Below are 18,848 nucleotides of genomic sequence, written 5' to 3' on the forward strand. Positions count from 1 at the left end.
GGGCCTGGCCTGGGTTAGGGCGTTGGGAGGAGAGTGAAAGGTTATGAATGAAGATTCCGATGAGACCTAGTGACTGGCCGTGAAGGGGTCAGGGAGAAGGAAGGGTGTGCAGAGGGTGTCCAAACGGAGTTCCCCTGACTCTGCCACTCACTGACTGTGTGGCTTTGGGCACCTTCCCTGACCTCTCTGGGCCTGTTTTCTCATTTGTAAACTGAAGGGGTTAGAAGAGAGGCAGGCAGTGAAGGGGCAATTATCAAGTGTCTGCTAGGTGCTAGGGGCTGTGTTATATGCTCTTTGAGGTTCTTTCCAGCCCTTGGATTGGGCCACTGGCAGAAATAAGGAACCAGGCAGGGTTAAATAACACTCACTGTGACACTTTAAATTTTACAAAAAGACCTCGAACCCAAGTTTTGGAAACTTGGGTTCACATCCTGGTTCTGCCACTTCCTAGCTGGGAATGGAGCACGTCACTTCACCTCACTAAAAAGGCTCCTTAACCGTAGCCTGGAGGTGGCAGTGATAACCTTACCTGCTGGGATGTTCTCAGGATTCAAAAAGATAACGTATACAGCGTGCTTAGCATACAGTCGGCGCTCAGCGAAGTGTTTCATCTTCCTCGCCTCTTGCTTTCCTTCTCGTAATTCTGTGTTCTTCTTGAGCATTCACTTTGTGCCACATCACGTATATTAACTCATTTAACCCTCACCACAACCCTGTGATGTGGGTACTACTATTATCCCCATTTCAGTGATCAAGGAAACACGGACACAGAGAGATGATGATTTGCCTGGTCGAACATCTAGCAAATGATACTGTTAGGAAAAACCCAGCTAGTAAGAGGTGGAGCCCGGACTCATGCTCCATTCTGCCTGTTACTTCCATTTTACAAGTGAGAAAACCGAGGCTCAGAGAAGTTCATTTGACTTCGACATTTCCCATAACCAGAGAGTGGCAAAACCGGGTTTCAGAGTGTGTCCACTGGCCTCACACCCCACCGGCCTTTACCCTGCTGCCGCTTTTAGAGAAGAAATGTTCGGGTGCTTAGTTCCATTTTAAACATGCGGTGGTTGGGGTGGTGGTGGACAGCGTAGCAAGAGTCTATTTGGTAACTGGAATGTGAGACACAAGTACGTTTGCCTCATCGATGCACACTACGCGCCTGGAATAGTGCCGGGCACCTGGTAGGCACTCCGTAAGTTATCGTTGGAGACACGTGGCCAAACTGGAGATACTCTCTGGGGAGTAGATCCAGTGAAGCATTGGCTGGGAACATTGCAAAGGGCTGGGGATCACAGGCAGCCTCATGTGACTCTCAGAATTCTGTCCAGGAAGGAGCCACTGCTTTGGGGACTTTGGTCCTTTGAGGCCTGGGGGACCAAGAGGCTCAGTGGATAGAATTGTGAGCTTTTGCATATGGCAGACCGGGGTTCAGATTCCTGCTTGCCAGCATCAGAGCTTCATGACCTCGGACAAGTTACTTAAAACTTTCTTTTTGTTAAGTTTTCACTGAAGTATAATGGACTTACAAGCCATGTACAAATCACAAGTGCCCTGTTTGTTGAGTGTTCCCAAACTGAACATACACATGTGATCAGCACCCAGATCAAGAAACCCTATATGAGCAATGTCCCAGGAGCCCCTCCTTGTACATGTCAGGTCTGTTTCTGGATTCTCTTCTGTTCCATTGATCTGCATTTCTACCCTTGCACCCAAACTAGGCCTTTTAAGTACTAGAGCTTTATCCTTAGTCTTGATACCTAGTCATATAAGTCCTTTAGCTTTTTCCTTCAAGAGTGCCTTAGCTATTCTTGGGTCTTTGCATTTCTGTATGAATTTTAGATTGAATTTGTCAATTTCATCCCCCCCAAAAAACATCCTGGGATTTTTGACTGGCATTATGTTGATGTACAGATTGATTTAGGGAGAATAAATCCTTTTCTAATGCTGAGTCTTTTAATCCGTGAATACAATATATTTCTGCACTTCTTTTCCTCTTAAAATTTTTATTATGAAAAATTTCAAACATACAGAAAAGTGGGAAATACAGTGATTTTTCTGCATGTTCACCATCTAGATTTAATAGTTGTTATTAGTGTCTCTTATGTGTATCATATATACTTAAAATTACTTTCTTTTTTCTTTAAATTTTTTAAAGTTTTTTTTTTAAGATTTTATTTTTCAGTGGTCTGTACACCCAACATGGGGCTAGAACTCACAATCCCGAGATCAAGAGTCACATGCCCTTCTGACTGAGCCAGCCAGGTGCCCCTATACTTATAATTCTTATTAAACCATTTCATAGTAAATTGTAGATATTATAGACCGTTTATCCATAAATACTTCAACATGTGTCTTCAAAATCTAAAGACAGCCTCCTGCATGACCACAATTCCATTATTATAGCTAGGAAAATTAATAGTTCCCAAATTCCTAATCTATAGTCCTTTTCCAGTTTCCTGCCAAATGTCTTTCTTGTCGTGTTTTGATTTGGTTTTCAAAACAGGATCCAATCTAGGATCGTGCATTGCATTTGTTCACGTCTCTTAATTTATAACTATCTCCCTCTCTTTTTGGAAGTGACATTGATTTTGTTAGACATCAGGCCAGTGGTCTTGTAGGTGTCCCACATTCTGGTTCTCATTATTTTCTCATAGTGTTGCTCACTTTGTCCTTCCATCGCCTGAACCTCCTGGAAATGGGACCTTAGATCTGGACTTGACAAGATTCAGATAAACCTCCCTAAATCTTCCCAGGGTCTCCTTCACGAAGTTGTGTAAGGCCAGCGGTGTGTGAGCCGGTGTGTAAAGCTTTAGCACAGGGCTTGGCACGCAGCAGGTTTCAGTAGCTGGTAGCAGATCTTAATATTTTTCCCCGCCTTGGGCCCGCATTTTATCCCAGTGGCTTGTTCCCAGAAAGCGGTTTCCCTAAGGCTTCTCTTGTCCCTGCTAGGCAGCAGTGGCTTCTCCCCAGCTGGGGCTCCTGGCTTGAACATCCCCCATCTTTCTCTCCTCCCACCCTCAGATAACACAGGCAGTTCCACATACCGGCCACCCCCTCGGACCCGGGAGGTGATGATCAATGGGCAGACGGTCAAGTTGAAGTACTGCTTCACCTGCAAGATGTTTCGGCCACCCCGGACCTCACACTGCAGTGTCTGTGACAACTGTGTGGGTAAGTGGGAGGCAGCAGGGAGTGATGCAGGGAGCGATGCAGGGAGCGATGCAGGGAGCCCTGGAGACAGGGGAGTCACTCATGGGGGCGGGGCTGTGTCTGAATCAGCCAGAGCTGGGCAGGAAGTCTGCTTCACCCAAATTTGCTCTGACAGAGGAGGGTTTCAGGGGAGAGGCTCAGAGAGTGACCAGTGGTATCTTGGCTTCAGCCCAGGACTGGTGGATTCCTTTCCCCCATCTCTGCAGTATGGGGCAGATACAGAGAGGCCCTGGACCCTTCTTCCAGGCCTCAGCCTGGTTCTCAGTAGGTCCAAGTTTCCAGGAACCAGAGACTGGAGCAATAACATTCTAGATATTTTTGGTCCAGAGAGAGAATGGTTTACCATCCAGTGGTCCAGGGCCAGCTATACTGAACGACTTTGATCTGATTCCCAGGGTTTGGGAGGGACAAGAATCTGGGAACAGAGGAGTTCAAGCTGGTAAAGTGGAGAGGATGTAGCCAGGATTGGAAGCTAAGCTCCTGACCCACAACCACAGCGGTTGCTGGGGAACCAGAAACTGTTTTGTCTCCTCTTGCTCGCCAGAGGCCAGGCAGCCCTGCTGGGGACTGAGGGTGTGCCCCTGGGAGGGGGTCATAAGGGAAACGTGACACAAGAGGACCCAGGCAAGCTGAGCCACGGTGACTGTGCATGGTCCCTAGGCAGTGAGCTCATTACACTAGCTCAGCATTCCCTGAGTGAGAGAACAGCAGGGAACACCCATGACGGTAGGCAGGGAAGTGCGTGACTCAGTGAGCGTTATTCATCCCTGAGAACCCGCCCCACCCACCCCCGGTGAAGAGGGCCGGCCATGGTGTGAGGCCTGCAGTGGGCTTGTGATCCATATTCTCACAGACAACTCTCCTTACCAGTCTGGGTGGGATCCCCGCCCCTGGGGACGTGGTGCTGGTGTGAGCTCAGCCCTCTGACGAGGCCTTTCATGCCCGCTCTCCACAAGTTACAGAGCCGCCCAGCCCCTCCCTGGACCTCTAGTTCTAGAGCAAGGAATGGGGATCATTGGTTGTTGGCATGTGGCCGGGGTCATAGGCCAGGCAACAAGTACTTTTTTGTGGATCTTTGTACCAGGCACTGCTGGACCCTGGAATTGGGATTCGGCTCAGTGTGAGTCCAAAACAGGCCCCCTCCTGGAGCTGACAATCGAGCAGGGGTCCTTGGCCAGGCTACTCATTATAAATAAGTATGTAAACACATGGGCAAAGAGCTGCAGAAGATAAGTAACGGGGCAGATAACAGAGGGCCCTCACCTTGTCTGGGATCAGGGGAGGCTTTCTTAAGGAAGTGGCTTTGCAGCTGAGGCATGAAGGGGGAACTAGCCTTAACCAGGTGAAGAGACAGAGAGTGTGAGGCCATAGGAACCTGTGCACAGAGGTCCAGAAGCAGGGAGCGTCTGAGGAACTGTGGGGGGCCCAGCGTGGGGTGGGGGGAGGGGGTCGGAGGAGAGCCCCAGCTGTGGCGGGAGGCCTCTAAGCACCGGTGCTGGTTGCAGGCCAGCACGCTAACCCATCTCCCCTGGCCCTTTTCCAGAACGGTTTGACCATCACTGCCCCTGGGTGGGCAACTGTGTGGGGAGACGGAACTACCGCTTCTTCTACGCGTTTATTCTCTCCCTCTCGTTCCTGACGGCCTTCATCTTCGCCTGTGTGGTCACCCACCTGACGCTGCGTGAGTTGGGGGTGGGGGCAGGGGTGAATGGGAGGGGTGGGCCAGCAAGCTCAACCAAGTCAAGGGGCTGCGGTCACTGTCCCTCTGAGCTATGCCCTGCCCTGTTTTTTCTTCCCCAGGCTCTCAGGGAAGCAACTTCCTCTCCACTCTAAAGGAGACACCAGCAAGATATCCTTTGTCAGCGGGTGGATGCCCTGGTGGGAGCAAGGCCCCTTCCCGGGGGGGGGGGGGAGGGTCCCCACACCTCCTGTAAACAGAGGGGCATGGTGTAGAGCTAGTGTTTGTCCTCAAGAATAATCCGCTATACCAGCTGCTTCTGTTCCCGCCTGGGCTAGAACTGATCCTAAGTGCCCTGGTCAGGGGGCTGGAGTGGCCAGGAACTCTCAAGAGCCACAGTCCCTGTCTTTCCTTGAGACACCAAGCTCCCTGGACCATATCCTGTGTTTGGTTCTTGGTGCCTGGAATCCTCATTTCCCTCTACTGTCCATCACCCGTCCTGCTCTCGAAGGGGCTCCCAAACCCTCCTTCGGGCCCAGGAGGTGATCCTGCTGAGAAGTGAGTGGACCACAGGAAGGTTACAAACTCCCTTCCTTTTTGAGGAAATAGCTTGTGGAAGGACAGGGGAGAAAGGCGGAGCATGGCAAGTCCCAGGCCCCAGGGAGGCTCCCGGCCCTGTCCCCGTGTGGGTCCTTGACCACCCTGCTCACTGTGCTGGAGTTGGTGATCTGCTTCTTCTCCATCTGGTCCATCCTGGGCCTCTCAGGGTTTCATACTTACCTCGTCGCCTCCAACCTGACAACTAACGAAGACGTGAGTAAGGCTGGAGCCACCCCCATGCCTGGGCACAGTCCTGGGAAGGCAGCGGGGCTGAGGGAGCTTGAGCGGCTGCAGGGCAGCCTGACTTTCGGGCCGCTGGGGTAACATGGGTGGAGACGGTAGGCGGCCAGACTTTGCCTTCCAGCACTCACGGCTTGGCCCTGGGAGACCCAGTGCAGGCTTCTAGGACCCCGGTAGGCCTCGGACCCTCGGCACGGGCTTTCTCCCTAACCCAGCAGCGGTGCTCCACCGTAAGTCATGACACTGGCCAGCATGTGACTGTTTCCAGAGTTCTTTTGGGGTCCTTTTGCCAACTCTGAGGCAGAAGGAAAAGGGATGCTTTTCTCCTGTTTGATGGCTGAGTGACTTGCCCCAAGGTCACACAGCTGGAAAGGGACAGAGCCAGGGTTGTGGCCGGAAGCCATGGCTACGCTTGCCGTGCCCCCAGCCACACTGTACTTAGAGGCAGTAGAGCCGTGATGGTTGTCAGGGGCTCCCGGAGACATCCTTATTGAGGGGGACAGCGAGGACAGGACTGGGAGGCTGTCTTGCAGACCTCCACCAGCAAGCATTGTTTGAGCACCCACTGCATGCCCAGCGCTGGGCCAGACCTGACCTGTTCTCGCAAATGGTAAGAAAGCAAATGGGAGTGTTTGTGCCTGGGCCACCCTCAGCTACTGCTTAGAGGCCCATGACCAACAGAAAATACATTTTTTGAACTCAGCCTCTCATTCTGGGAAACAAAACTTCGCTCTCATGATAGGGTATCATGTGCTGGATGATTGGTACAGAGTAGAAATGACATCAGCCAGCATCTCCCAAGGCAGTTTCGTGGGCGTTACTAGGAGTTGAGTAAAAAGAAGTGTGATGAACAAATAAGTTTGGGAAACTGTGGGTTAAAGTCAAGCAGGTATGCTTCCTTGCTAAACTCAGTGCCTTCGATAGCTGGCTTCACAGATCTAGAGACAGGAAAAGATTTCATCGAATGTTCCACTGATGCTGTCAGAGTTCCCTATTTTTCAAATGAGGGCTGAGATTCAGAGAAGTGGCCTGTCCAGGGTCATGCAGTGTGTCGGTGGCAGGGCCAGGGTTCACAGCCAGGTCAGTCTGAGCCCTGTCCCCTTTCACGACCTTCACTCACAGGTGGCTGGTCAGAGAAGAGAGGATGCACTCAAAAAGTTGCCTTTGGAGGCTTCTCTGCCTGGGCTCTCTCTTCTGTCCTGGTTAGGGCTTCTTCCTCTCTGCCAGGTCCCCCCCACATCCAGCAGTCCCCCACACTTGCTGAATAGCCTGGGTTAAAGACGCATCCCCTCCAATAGTCTATCCAGAATTGGTTTCAGAATTCACCAGTTTTTCCCAGGCTCTTAGACCTCCCTCCTAGAAAATGGAAGCAAAGGGAGATACCTGATTCAGACCTCCTTCCTGCTGGCAGATCAAAGGCTCGTGGTCCAGCAAAAGGGGCGGTGAGGCCTCCATCAATCCCTACAGCCATAAAAGTGTTATCACCAACTGCTGTGCTGTGCTCTGCGGCCCCCTACCTCCCAGGTAAGCCAGGGGTGCCGGGGAGAGGTCACAGGGCCTGGCCTGGCCAGTGCAGGGCAGCCCTGTGAGTCCACACCTCTCAAAGAGGTTCTGGAAGGAGCAGTCCTCTCCTTACACCAGAGAAGCCCTCTGTCCACCATCCCCTGCAGAGTGCACTCAAGGCATTTGTCACATAAAAGAATTCTATATAATTGTTAATCACATATACTCATTGTAGAAAAAAATTATGTGCAAAATATTCAGAAGAGTATTAAATATCACATGTAATCTTATTCCCCAGGGATCACCACAGTTAATGTTTTGGCCACGCTTGAGCAACGCTGGCCTTCTGCTGCTGATGGCCGCACTGGGCGTGGCCTATATCCTCCCTCCTGGCCAGAGAGCCCTGGTGGCTCAGACCTGCTGGGAAGTGCCCCTCTGTCTTCACACCAGGGGGCACCAGAGTGCCAGAACAGGAGTTAAATTGCAGTGTCTGACACGGCAGGAAGACTTCCCCACACTGTCCACCCCCACCCCACTAGTTTGTCCTGCCTGATATGCCTGTCATGCTTGCTGTGGGGGGTGGGTAACAATGGGCATCCCACTATTTCCAAATGCCCTTTCATCCTACTTTTCCCCTTACCCGCAGCCTGGCTCTGTGGCAGCCAGACAGCAAATGGGCCGCTTTGAATTAACGGTGAATAAATCCGGTGGCCAAAACCAGGTGTCCAGAGTACAGAGAGGGCCCTTCTGGAAGGGAAGGGTCTTGAGCCCCAGATGGAGATCAGCTCCCCTTTCTCAGGCTTTCTGGGACTGGGTCTTTCCTTGGCTGGAAAATGGACTCTGCCATTCGGCCCCCAGCCTGATCACTGGTGTTGGGCAGGGCCCTCACATGTTCCCTCTTGTGTTTTGGAAGCCTGATCGACCGAAGGGGATTTGTGCAGTCCGACACCGTGTTGCCCTCGCCCATCAGAAGCGATGAGCCAGCCTGTGGAGCCAAGCCCGACGCCAGCATGGTAGGAGGCCACCCCTGAACTGGGCTCAGTACTTGCCAGCTGCTGGCCTGTCCACCCCTCTGCACTCACCTGCCGCGCTCTACACCTGCCGGGACCCTTCCCATTCCACCCAAGGAAAGCAGAGCCGCCGAAGACTCTTTCGTATTTATTTCCCTCCCTGCGTGGCTTTCCCCACACTTCCATGGCTGTACCCTCTGCTCCCCAAACCCAAGTTCCTACAGCCTTGGGCCCTAGATCCCCCCAGCTGATCAGTGGCAGGGGTGACAGGAGAGAGAGGCCAGGGCCCCTGAGGCCGCGAGGGGACCATGCCAAGTCTCTACCTGTGGCAGGGCAAGCCCTGTGTGAGTGAGGGTGCCGACTGAGTGCGATACCTCCCAGGTGGGGGAGCTGCTGGGCTCTGCTCAGCCCCGGGGCCTGGGGGTGCAGCAGGACCTATGAACGTTGGGCTCTGGACAGCAGGCTATAGGAGAGGGCGCCTCCTCCGTGGGCTGCTTTGGTGTGTGGGCTTCTTTGTTCTTTTTGTGATGATCATTGTTCTTTCTTCCATTTTTGTTCTTGTTTTTTGTATGGAATTGGCCAATAGGATAGAGCTGGGGTTCCAGATAGAAGGGGCAGAGGTGGGGGGGGGGACAGCCTGTGTCAGAGGAAGCCACACCAGCCAGCCGGGCACCTAAGACCTCAGCTCCTGCATGATTCCTGGGTGGCACACTAGGAAGTGGGGGCCTTGTCCTCTTGCTCCCCACAGAGGGTTCTCTAAGGGATCCCAGTCTGGCCCCCCACCACTCTCCCAAGTGGGGTCTTGGGCTAGGCGGGTTATACTCATGCTGGCAATACTTGAAACGGGTTTATTAATGCTGGGTATTTTGCACAATTTTATAGACCTCTTTTCTACATAGCATTTTTTAAATGGAAGAAGAAAAAAAAAGTCAGCCACATTTCTATCTGTGTAGTGCCAGGTTAAGGATTAATAGAAGGCAAGTTGGTTTTAATAAATTTATAAGAGAGCTTCTGCCTGTGAGTGTGAGAGTGTGTGTGTGTGTGTGTGTGTGTGTGTGTTCGCATGTGCCCTCGTACGAATGTGGCTGGCTCCCACTTCCCTACATCCCCTGGGCTGCCCCTCTCCCCGCCATCCTCCTCGGGTGTCCGCCAGCAGCAGCAGCAGGAGCAGCCTGAGCCATGGCCACAGGGAGCCCGTGCCTTGATCACAAGAGATCCCTGGGTTCCCGCTGCAGCTCAGCCCCTATCCTCCTGTCTTTCCCTCCTCCTCGGACATTAGGGAGCTTGGGACCTGCCCAGACAGGCTGAGGCTGGGCGTGGAGGATGGGGTAATGGCCGTGGGGAGCAGCTGCCATTCTACAAGCCACACTCCCTCCTCTGGGCTCTGAGTGTGGGACCTAGTGCCAGTGGCTAGAGGACAGGGAGTCTCTGCCAACTGGAGAACTCCGTCCAGAGAAAAGGGAGGAAAGAGCAGGGTGGTCCAAGAAGTGAGTGAAGGTTGGCCTAAATCTGGGCCAGAAGCTCAAAGGAAACTTCTCTGCTGGAAACTATAGCTTCTTGTCAAAATAGATAGGAAACTGTCCCATCCCCCTCCTTGGCCCTTCAAGTGGCCTGAAGCCCTTGGAAAGTGACAAGGAAGTCCTCGCATCTTGCCCGTCCCTGCTGCGAGGCTAGTGGGTCACAGGCAGCTGAGAAATGGCAGCCCCAGCGGGTCCCCTCTGGGAGAAGCTGCTCCGCCCTAGTGTCAGGACCCTGGGCCATGCCCCAGTGGTACTGGGAAGTGGGGAGGGAGCTGGCTAGGGGAGGGGACCTCCCACCTGCCTTTTATTTAAGCCAGTATTCTTTGTTCCTGCTTGTAATAAAATTTTTGTTTTTAAGAGTTGATCTGCTTTGGTTTGGTTTTTGTTTGCTCCTCCTTTGCTGAGGCTCCAACTGGCAGCGCTCTATTCTTTCAGCCAAACTTGGTCTTTCCCGGGGAGGCAGAAAGCAGGAAGCCCAGTGATATGGCTAAAGTTCTCCTCTTCTGGTTGAGTCTGTCTGCTGGAGGCCGGGCAAGGGGGCGAGGTCCCCATAGGCATGTAAGAAGAGGCCATCCTGTCCCCTCTTTGTCCCCTCTGTTTTTCCCCTGCCTCAGGGACTCGGAGACTCCCAAATTCTTTTCCCTTGCTGTGTTTTCGCTCTGACCTCTAGGCACTGCCCAGCTAAGGAAATATTTCCGAGACAGTAGATTCCAGTTGGTGGGCCAGAGCCTCCCGGCCCCCAGCCCCACCTGGGCGGCAGGGCCCAGCCAGACAGCTCATAACACTGGCCCGCCTCTCTGGTATCTCCCCCAGGAGGACACGTGTCAGGACTTTGCCATCTCCTGCACAGCCTGAGGGGAGCTAACAGGCCTCTTGGCAGAGGGTTAGCGGGTAAGACCGTATCTCCCCTGTCAGCCAGCACTGCCCGCTCCCCTCGACACCATCTCATCCGCATCGCATGCCTTGCCAACCCCATGGAGCTCATCCATCTGTCTGGTGTGTGGTGTGGTGTGTGTGCTGGCGGTGGTAGGGCCGCCAGGGCTTTCCCCCGAAGCAGAAGGATCGGGGCGTGAGGGCAGGGCCAAGAGCCCAGCCCTGCTCTGGACTGAGGAAGTAGCTTCACGCAGAGCAGCTCTCCCACTGGAGCAGGAGGGGAAGGGTGAGGTTGGGGAGACGGTGGCATACCTGCTGTGAGGTGCTTGGGCCTGTTCTGGTGGTGTCCTGGTGTGCAGGAGCCCTCAGTCACCAACACTCGTGCCCTGGCTTTCTGTCCCTGCCCAGCTCTCACCTGCCCGTTTTCTCTCCTGCTTTGTTGTCTGCTGCCCAAGCCTCGGCCCTTCTGTGGGGAAGAGGCAGGTGCTGGGGTAGCGCCTGTCCCCGCCAGCACCCCTGCAGGCCTCCTCTCTCCTCCCAATCCTGCTAACCCTCTCTCTTCTCCTTCTTTGCTGTCCTGCTGGGATCTCCAGTGTGTGCGGGGGCTTAAGGACCTCCTGAGGACCGCTGCTCTCTGCCTCTCCAGGAGTGGCCTGAGGGGAGCCAGGCACCCGGCACCTCCACCTGCCTAACCCGTGGCCCATCTGCCACCATCTGTGCCTACAGGGTCTGCCCCCAAGCCTGCCCCACACGTGTGCTCTCCAGAGCCCCCCACGGGGAGCAGGGGCTGGCCTCTTTGCCCCCGTCCCCACTCCATGCCAGCCAGAGTGTAGAAAGCCATAACGCAGCTGTCAGCACAATGAGGTAATGCTATGCTGAAACTTGCCCCCCTTCCACTCCCCTTCCCCCTCCCCAGATCTGTACAGTGTCAAGACTCTTCGGGAACCTGGCCTTACAGCCTGCCCGCTCCCAGAATCAGGCATAGCCATAGGGGAGCTGAGCAGGTTTCTTCAGGAGCCTCTGGGGTGTTGGTGGTTGCTGACGCTGCTGAACAAGTTTGGTGACTGTTCTAAGCACAGCCGGTTTGACACTGTTCCCACGGCCCCTCCATCCCCACTACCCCAAGTAGGTAAGATGCAAGGAGGATGCTTGGACCCTTTGCCCCGGGCACTGAGGCACTGAGCTAGCTCTGACAGCCCTGCGTTCTTCAGAGGAACTAAAGGAAACCGGGCTGGGCCTAGGAAATCTGCTGAGTCCACGGCTGGGGGCTGCTTGTCTGCTGTCCTGTACCTTTTTTAACCAAAATAAAGATTTCCCTCTTCTTGCCATATCCTTGGCTGTCTGGTGCCACCTTTACTTGGGGTCCAGGGGTGAGGCCTGTGATGAGTGTGCAGAACATCTGGCTTAACCCTCACTGCCAGCTTTGTTCTAGTTGGTTAGTTAGTGCCGTTCCGGAGATCTAAAGATTTATTTATTTAGCCAGTTTGGGGCTCCAATCCATGAGATCATGACCTGAGCTGAAACCAAGAGTCAGTCACTTAACCTACTGAGCCATCCAGGCACCCCCATTCTGGAGATTTAAAAGAAGAGGCACAGTGAAGCCAGAAATGACACCAGAGAGTAGCCAGTGTCCTCTTCACTCTGCTCTTCTGGAATTGGTTTCAGTGCCAGAGACCTTCAAGCCTTAGCTGACCTCAACTCTGAAAAGTCCCAAACCAAGCTGGGACTGTCACCCCTTGAACTGAACCCAGTCCAGGTTAACAATCTCGTGGAACCTTCCCTCCCCCCAGCTGCTGGCCCACATTGAGATACAGACACAGTATGCTAAGAGCCAAGAAATAATGGCGGCAGCCGTTGAGCAAGCGCTAGCCGAGGGCCAGGCCCGTTTTCTCACCTAGACCTATGAGGTAGGTGATGGCAGCCTTTTCACAGATGAGGGATCTGAGGCACAAGGAAGATGCAGGAGTTGTGCGGGGTCTCCCAGCTGATAAAGCAGCAAATCTAAGAGTTGAACCCAATCTCTGCCCTAACCTCTGACCCTTCTGCGTTACCCAAGGAATGAATGGGGCTGCTTCAGGAGGAGGGGCTCTCAAGGGAAAAACCCAATTAGAAGCTGTTATTCATAGCCATCAGAGGGCTTAGAGGTGATCTGTGCTGGCCTCCTTGTACTGATGGGGAAACTGAGGCTCAGAGGCAGGAAGGTCCCTTCCCTTCCCCTGAAAGGCCTTAAAACAGAGTTGGGATGCAGTCGCACACCCTGACATTCCATTCTCTTTCCACTAACTCCACACTGTGTCCTAGACTGGACTGGTCTAGGAGATGTGGGATACTCTAAACAACAGCGCCTTGAGGAGAAAAAGACTCGGCATAGCTGAGTCACTTAAAAGTAATCTAATATTCCCTCCCAAAGGCAACTAGTAGAGTGAGCCCTTGGCTGGATAACTGAACTCTTGTTTACAGCTAACCAGGGTAAGAGATGCCATGCCTTCCACCAGTCAATCTGTTTAATTTGATCATTCCAAGACTGGGAAAAATTTCATAGGAAGTTCTTTCCTGAATTCTAATCACTCCCTCTTGCTGTATTCAGAGTCCTGTCCTCTGTTCTCAGTGGAGTTAGATAGCAACTGGCTGCTGCCTTCTCTGTGTCATAAGCCCGTGATTGCCAGCTAAGGATTGGTTGCCTCTTGAACGTGCTGGCGGGGACGGATGCTATGTGGAAGATAGCTGGCAGGATGAGGAAAGCCCCCTTGGGCCGCAGCCCTGGCTCCTGTCCTGCTGACTCAGGCGGCTGACGGTGGAACTCCGTGCCCTGCTAGGGCCTGCCGCCTCCTGCCTGCCTGGGCTCCTGGACTTGGGAAACGGAGGCCTGGAGGCAAAGGGAGGTGTCTGAGACAGGAACTGAGTCAGGATCAACAGGCTAGAGCGGGCAGGAGGTAGCCTGGCTCCCAGATTCACCCCTAAGCTTCAGCAGGGGAGGGGGAGGAGTAAAGAGGCTTCCTTTCACTCTTCTCTCTTCTGGCTGTGCTGAGGGCATGGAGCTTGTGGTCTCCACCGCCAGGTCTCCTGGCTTGAGTGATAGGAAGAGAATGCTGCCTTCCTAGAAACAGAGCACCTCCAAAATTCCTAGGCCGGCCAGGCCCTGCCTTCCAGGTTTCTGGTGCTCTGGGATCTCCAGCTTCCCCCCAGGACTTGGGAAAGCCTGAGCTGGATGACTAGTACAAAGGAAGGTCCTGGAGGGCCTAGGGACTGCGTAGGCCAGAGGAAGGTCTGCTGGAGAGGGAGGAGGCAGTGCTGAGTGAGCACATCTGACCATCCATCTGTCTTCCCTCTCCTAGGGACACTCAACTGGGCAGGGTCCAGTCCTCAGCCGAGGCTTGGTTTGGGACCCTTTGTCATTTCACAGAACCCAGCTCCATGTTAGTGCTTTGAGTGTGTGTCATAATAATAAGAAGATTGGTTGGATTTTTTCCCATGATAATAATAGTTACCATTCACTCTACTAAGTGCTTTTCCATCAACTCAATCTTTACTACAAGCCCCATTTTACACTTAGGAAGACAGAGGCTTACAGAGGTTAAGTCACTTGGCCAAGGCCATACAGCTTCTAAAAATTAAACCCGGGCAGTCTGATTCCAAAGATACTAAGCTATTTTATCTCTTATAGAAAAATAATACATATCTACCATTGAAGAAAATAGGAAAATCAAAAGGAAAAAAATCACTTGGAATCCCACTACCTAAAGATACGTTCTATTAAATTAGTATTTTAATGCATTTCCTTTCCATCATTTTCTGTGTCACTGATCTCATCTGAGCAAAGCCTTAGAGATGTCAAGCCTAAAATCCCTTCTGTTTCCTTGGAAAACCTGTAGTCTCTGCCCAGGCATGTTCCTTCTTCTCCTTCAAAGAGGCACATTTCATCTTTGGGCCTCAGAGTTCTGGCCTAAGCCTCCCTCCCGGAGGTGAAGGTGGGTATTCAGGCACCAACCAAGAGGAACCAGGGAGGGACAGGCCTGTGAAATGGCCCTGGCGCAAAGATTAAGCTGGCTGGATTCCAGTGAGAGGAGCCCCACCCCTGAGCCCCATCTGCGTTTTGACTAGGGGTAGGGCAGATAAGCAGAACCCACCCTCACGGGCACGGTGCCAACGCCTTCAGGTGAAACTCCCAGCTGAGTGAGAATAGCATCCCAGCAAACAAGGACAGAAGGTTGGCAAGAGAGAAGTCTCCCATCTCTGAGGCCTCTGCCAGGGGTCAGAGGGAGGGCTACAGTCAAAGCGAAGGGACAGGGAAATTTCTGAGAGGCAGGCTGTCTGAGGCAGCACTCACCTGGGACTGCTACCCCATAAAACAAAATGGTGTGTGTCACCACCACCTTCTTTATCTCGTTCCTGTCTCTCTCCCCAGGTGCTAGTGTCCCCCCTGGGGAACCAAATTGGGCCGAGCACACAAGTGGCCTGCTTCCCAGCCTTTGACAGAGGGCAGGCTGAGTCAGGCAGGAAAGCTGGGCCCCCACCCTGTGTGAGCCCCACTGATACATGATGGCAGGCGGCTTGGAGGGGGTAGGTGACCTGGCGTGGATAGCCAGAGGGTAGGTCCTCAAACAAGTGGCAACAGGCCACCAACTTGAAAGGGAAAATTGTGCTGTGATGGGGAAGGTGTCCAACAAACCTACTGGGTGACTAATTACAAAGGCTGGGCTAGAGCGTCAGGGGCCGCTCGTTAAACACCTCATTAAGTGGCACCCTGAACGAAGCCACCTGTGCATTCTGGGAACTCAGAGGGAACCCTGAGGGGGAGTGATGACCAGGGGATAGAACCATTTCAGGCAGACTCCAGAAGAAGCCTGGAGCTCACAAGTCAGAGGCCTTGATGAAAGAAGCCAAAGGAAGTAGGATGCAGGGGGCTTAATAGCTGTGTGACCCTGAGCAAATCTCATCCCTTAGCATTCCCATCTCTAAAATGGGAGTAATAGTCACAGTCTGGTCCATCTCACAGAGACATAGTAGGGATTAAATTCAATCATGGATGTGAAGGTGCTGGGGAAACTACAGCCTTACCTAAACATAATTATCTCACCTGAACCAAGGTGGGAAATGTACGTGGTAGGATTAAGAACCCCGTCCTCCTGGGTATACCTGTCTTCATGGGCTCTAGCTAGGCTGAAGCAGCCAGTTGGTTGAACTCATCCTTGGCCCCTGGAAGGACACCATGAAGGAGGATCTGATTTGAGAAACTGGGGCAGCTATGTGGGCAATTGTGTAATCGAAGCCCTGAACAAGAGGGGGCAGCCTGGAGCCTGGAAAGGTGTCTGTGCAGGTGGGGCCAACGCCCCGCCAGATTTCTCCTGCTGCCTGCCCTGATGACTCACTTCATATCCCAGGCTTCTACCTTTAAGGAAGAGCCGGAAAGGGTGTGGGCAGAAGAGGAGAGGGAGGCAGGTCCTGGGCCCCAGCCCCGCCCTCTGTCCCTCCCCACCCTCCTCTGGGGCCAGGCCATCCAGCCAAAAGGCAGGCAGAGAGCTGGAGAGGCACAGAATCCAGCATTGGTTTCGAGGCAGCCAGTTAGCCCGCCGCCTGTCTGTCACCAGAGCCATGGAGAGAGCCAGTCTGATCCAGAAGGCCAAGCTGGCAGAGCAGGCCGAACGCTATGAGGACATGGCAGCCTTCATGAAGAGTGCCGTGGAAAAGGGTGAGGAGCTATCCTGCGAAGAGCGAAACCTGCTCTCGGTGGCCTACAAGAACGTGGTGGGGGGCCAGAGGGCTGCCTGGAGGGTCCTGTCCAGTATTGAGCAGAAAGGCAACGAAGAGAGCTCGGAAGAGAAGGGCCCCGAGGTGCGAGAGTACCGGGAGAAGGTGGAGACTGAGCTCCGGGGCGTGTGTGACACGGTGCTGGGCCTGCTGGACACCCACCTCATCAGGGAGGCCGGTGATGCCGAAAGTCGGGTCTTCTACCTGAAAATGAAGGGCGACTACTACCGCTACCTGGCTGAGGTGGCCACTGGGGACGACAAGAAGCGCATCATTGACTCAGCCCGGTCGGCCTACCAGGAGGCCATGGACATCAGCAAGAAGGAGATGCCACCCACCAACCCCATCCGCCTGGGGCTGGCCCTGAACTTTTCTGTCTTCCACTACGAGATCGCCAACAGCCCCGAGGAGGCCATCTCACTGGCCAAGACCACCTTCGACGAGGCCATGGCTGACCTGCACACCCTCAGCGAGGACTCCTACAAAGACAGCACCCTCATCATGCAGCTGCTGCGGGACAAGCGGAAGCCCGCTGAAGCCAGGGGGCCGCTCTTCCTGCCGCTGTCGGTGCTCCTCACCAGGGGCCAGCCCACCCGCCCCTGCTCGCCGCACCCCTCCGAACCCCACCGCCGACCGGGCCACCTCTCCCCCTCCTGCCTCCCTCCCGCCCCCGTTGCCTCTGAATCTTAGGAATTGAGGAGTGTCCCACCCTTGCGGCTGAGAGCTGGACTGTGTGGCCGAGTCTGGAGACGAGTGTGTGAGAGACCGAGAGAGAGTGCGAGCGAGTGAGAGCGCGTAGGACCCAGGATGACAGGGAAAGCGTGTCTGCTGGGTGTGACCCTGCTTCCTCTCAATAAAGTTCCCCTGTGACACTCCTCCTGTCTCTTCCAGTGATTCGTGGAGGGATGGGACAGGGATTGGCTGATGATTTACGGAGACCTTGACTCTTGCTTCTGATTTAGGGCCCTGACCTCTCAAGGGGCTGGCTCAGTGACCCACACGCCAGACTTCGGAGCCAGTGACTCCAGGTGCGAGGCTCGGGCGTGCGAGCCCAGCTCTCCATCAGGGTGGCCCCCCAAAACTGGGCTGGTCCCCGGAGGGTCCGGAGAGCGCAAAGGCCGCTCTGAGGCTGTTCTGAAGGGGCCGCAGGCGGGAGGCTGAAGAGCTCAGCTCTGAGGGGACAGGAAGGCAGGGAGTCTAGGGTGTGAGGCCCGAGGTCCGTGCTGCAAGCGAGCGGCAGGGAGCATCCCAGATTAGAAAGCGAGGAAAAGTCCCATCAAGTGCTCAAATCTGAGACGAGGGGAGCACAATTTGGACAGGGGCGTGACGCCGCCATCAAAAGCCCGTATCTGAGGAGAGGGGAATGCCCCCGCCCCCAGCGTGCCGACACCGGGACCAAATGAAATGGGCAGGCGAGGAGGAGCCGCGAGCTAGGTGGGAAGGGCCGCGGGGAGCGGAGGCCCGCCCAGGCCAGCCCAGCTCGTTGTCTCAGCTCCAGCTCCGACACGCCGGGACCTGCGGCCGCCTCGCTCGCTCCCGCCTTCACAGCCCGGGGCTGGAGGCCGGCCCGAGGCCGATGTCGTCCAATCTCGGGAGAGAGCTGCTCAGGGTACCGCCCCCGGAGCCCGACGGGCCAATGGGGGAGAGCGCGGCGGAACGCGCGCGGGGCGTCTTCCCTCCAACCTCCCCGGCCCGCCGGCGTCGCGACGCGCAGCGGGAGTGAGGGCCCCCCATCCGCCGAGCGCCAGGTGTCCCGCTTTCCCGGTTTCACTCAGACAAGTTGCCACCCGCCCAGCCCGAGAGCTCCGCATCCTCGGAGCAGCGGCACGGGGCGGGGCCGTGCGGCAAAAGGAGTCCCCGCCCTTTGAGTCACCCGCTCTACTGGCGTTGCCCAGCCTGGCCAGGTGGGCAGCGTCGGCTGCCTCGCCACCAAGGCGTCCCCACTGCCCTCCAGGATCCAGGCAGCCCTGAACCGATGGGCTTGGATTGTGTCTCCGACTGGCCGTGCGATCTTGGAAAAGCCATTATGCTTCCCTGGGTCTCAGTTTCCCCTTCAGTATCAAAGGGTTTGGACGAAAGTCTGACGACAACTGCAGTGTCAAAACTGCCTGGGTTTGAATCCCAGCCCTCCTTGGCCAAAGCTCTTTGCTTTTCGTTTTTGCCCTCGTTTGTAAAGTGGGCATTAAAAAACAGTACCTTAAGAGTTGCTATGAAGTTTGAGAAAGTAAATGCACGTGAAGTAGTCCCTAGTGCATGTCTAATATATGTTAGCTATTATTAATTAAACCTTCCAGCACCAGTAGTCTAAGGTTTATCCGTTTCTGTGCCGATTAGCAGGCCGGGTCCCGAGCAGTAGCCTTATTGCCGGAGCTGACCCGCATGCTCACTGGGCCACCTGAGGATACTGTCCCGACAGCAAGTGGTCACTCCTCCACCTGGCAAGATGCGGGGAACTCAGTTCAGCCT

General features: G+C 54.5%; 2 protein-coding genes across 2 annotated transcripts in view; both read left to right on the top strand.

The window, feature by feature from the left end:
* Positions 1-10,123, top strand: part of ZDHHC18 (zinc finger DHHC-type palmitoyltransferase 18) — a gene marked incomplete at its 5' end in the record, with an annotated part of 22,840 nt that extends 12,717 nt beyond the window's left edge. The window contains 6 exons of the mRNA XM_011229408.3: positions 3,022-3,171; positions 4,754-4,891; positions 5,011-5,059; positions 5,599-5,701; positions 7,140-7,252; positions 8,145-10,123. Coding sequence (XP_011227710.2) covers positions 3,022-3,171; positions 4,754-4,891; positions 5,011-5,059; positions 5,599-5,701; positions 7,140-7,252; positions 8,145-8,262 — 671 coding nt within the window. The remainder of the gene's footprint in view (positions 1-3,021; positions 3,172-4,753; positions 4,892-5,010; positions 5,060-5,598; positions 5,702-7,139; positions 7,253-8,144) is intronic.
* Positions 7,229-17,257, top strand: SFN (stratifin). The gene is made up of 3 exons (XM_034647365.1): positions 7,229-7,252; positions 8,145-8,244; positions 16,223-17,257. The coding sequence occupies exon 3, from the start codon at positions 16,227-16,229 to the stop codon at positions 17,070-17,072; it is 846 nt and encodes a 281-aa protein (XP_034503256.1). The 5' UTR covers positions 7,229-7,252; positions 8,145-8,244; positions 16,223-16,226; the 3' UTR covers positions 17,073-17,257.
* Positions 17,258-18,848: the final 1,591 nt, after the last annotated feature.

This window comes from Ailuropoda melanoleuca, chromosome 2 (genome assembly GCF_002007445.2).
Source record: "Ailuropoda melanoleuca isolate Jingjing chromosome 2, ASM200744v2, whole genome shotgun sequence".
Lineage (NCBI taxonomy): Eukaryota > Metazoa > Chordata > Mammalia > Carnivora > Ursidae > Ailuropoda > Ailuropoda melanoleuca.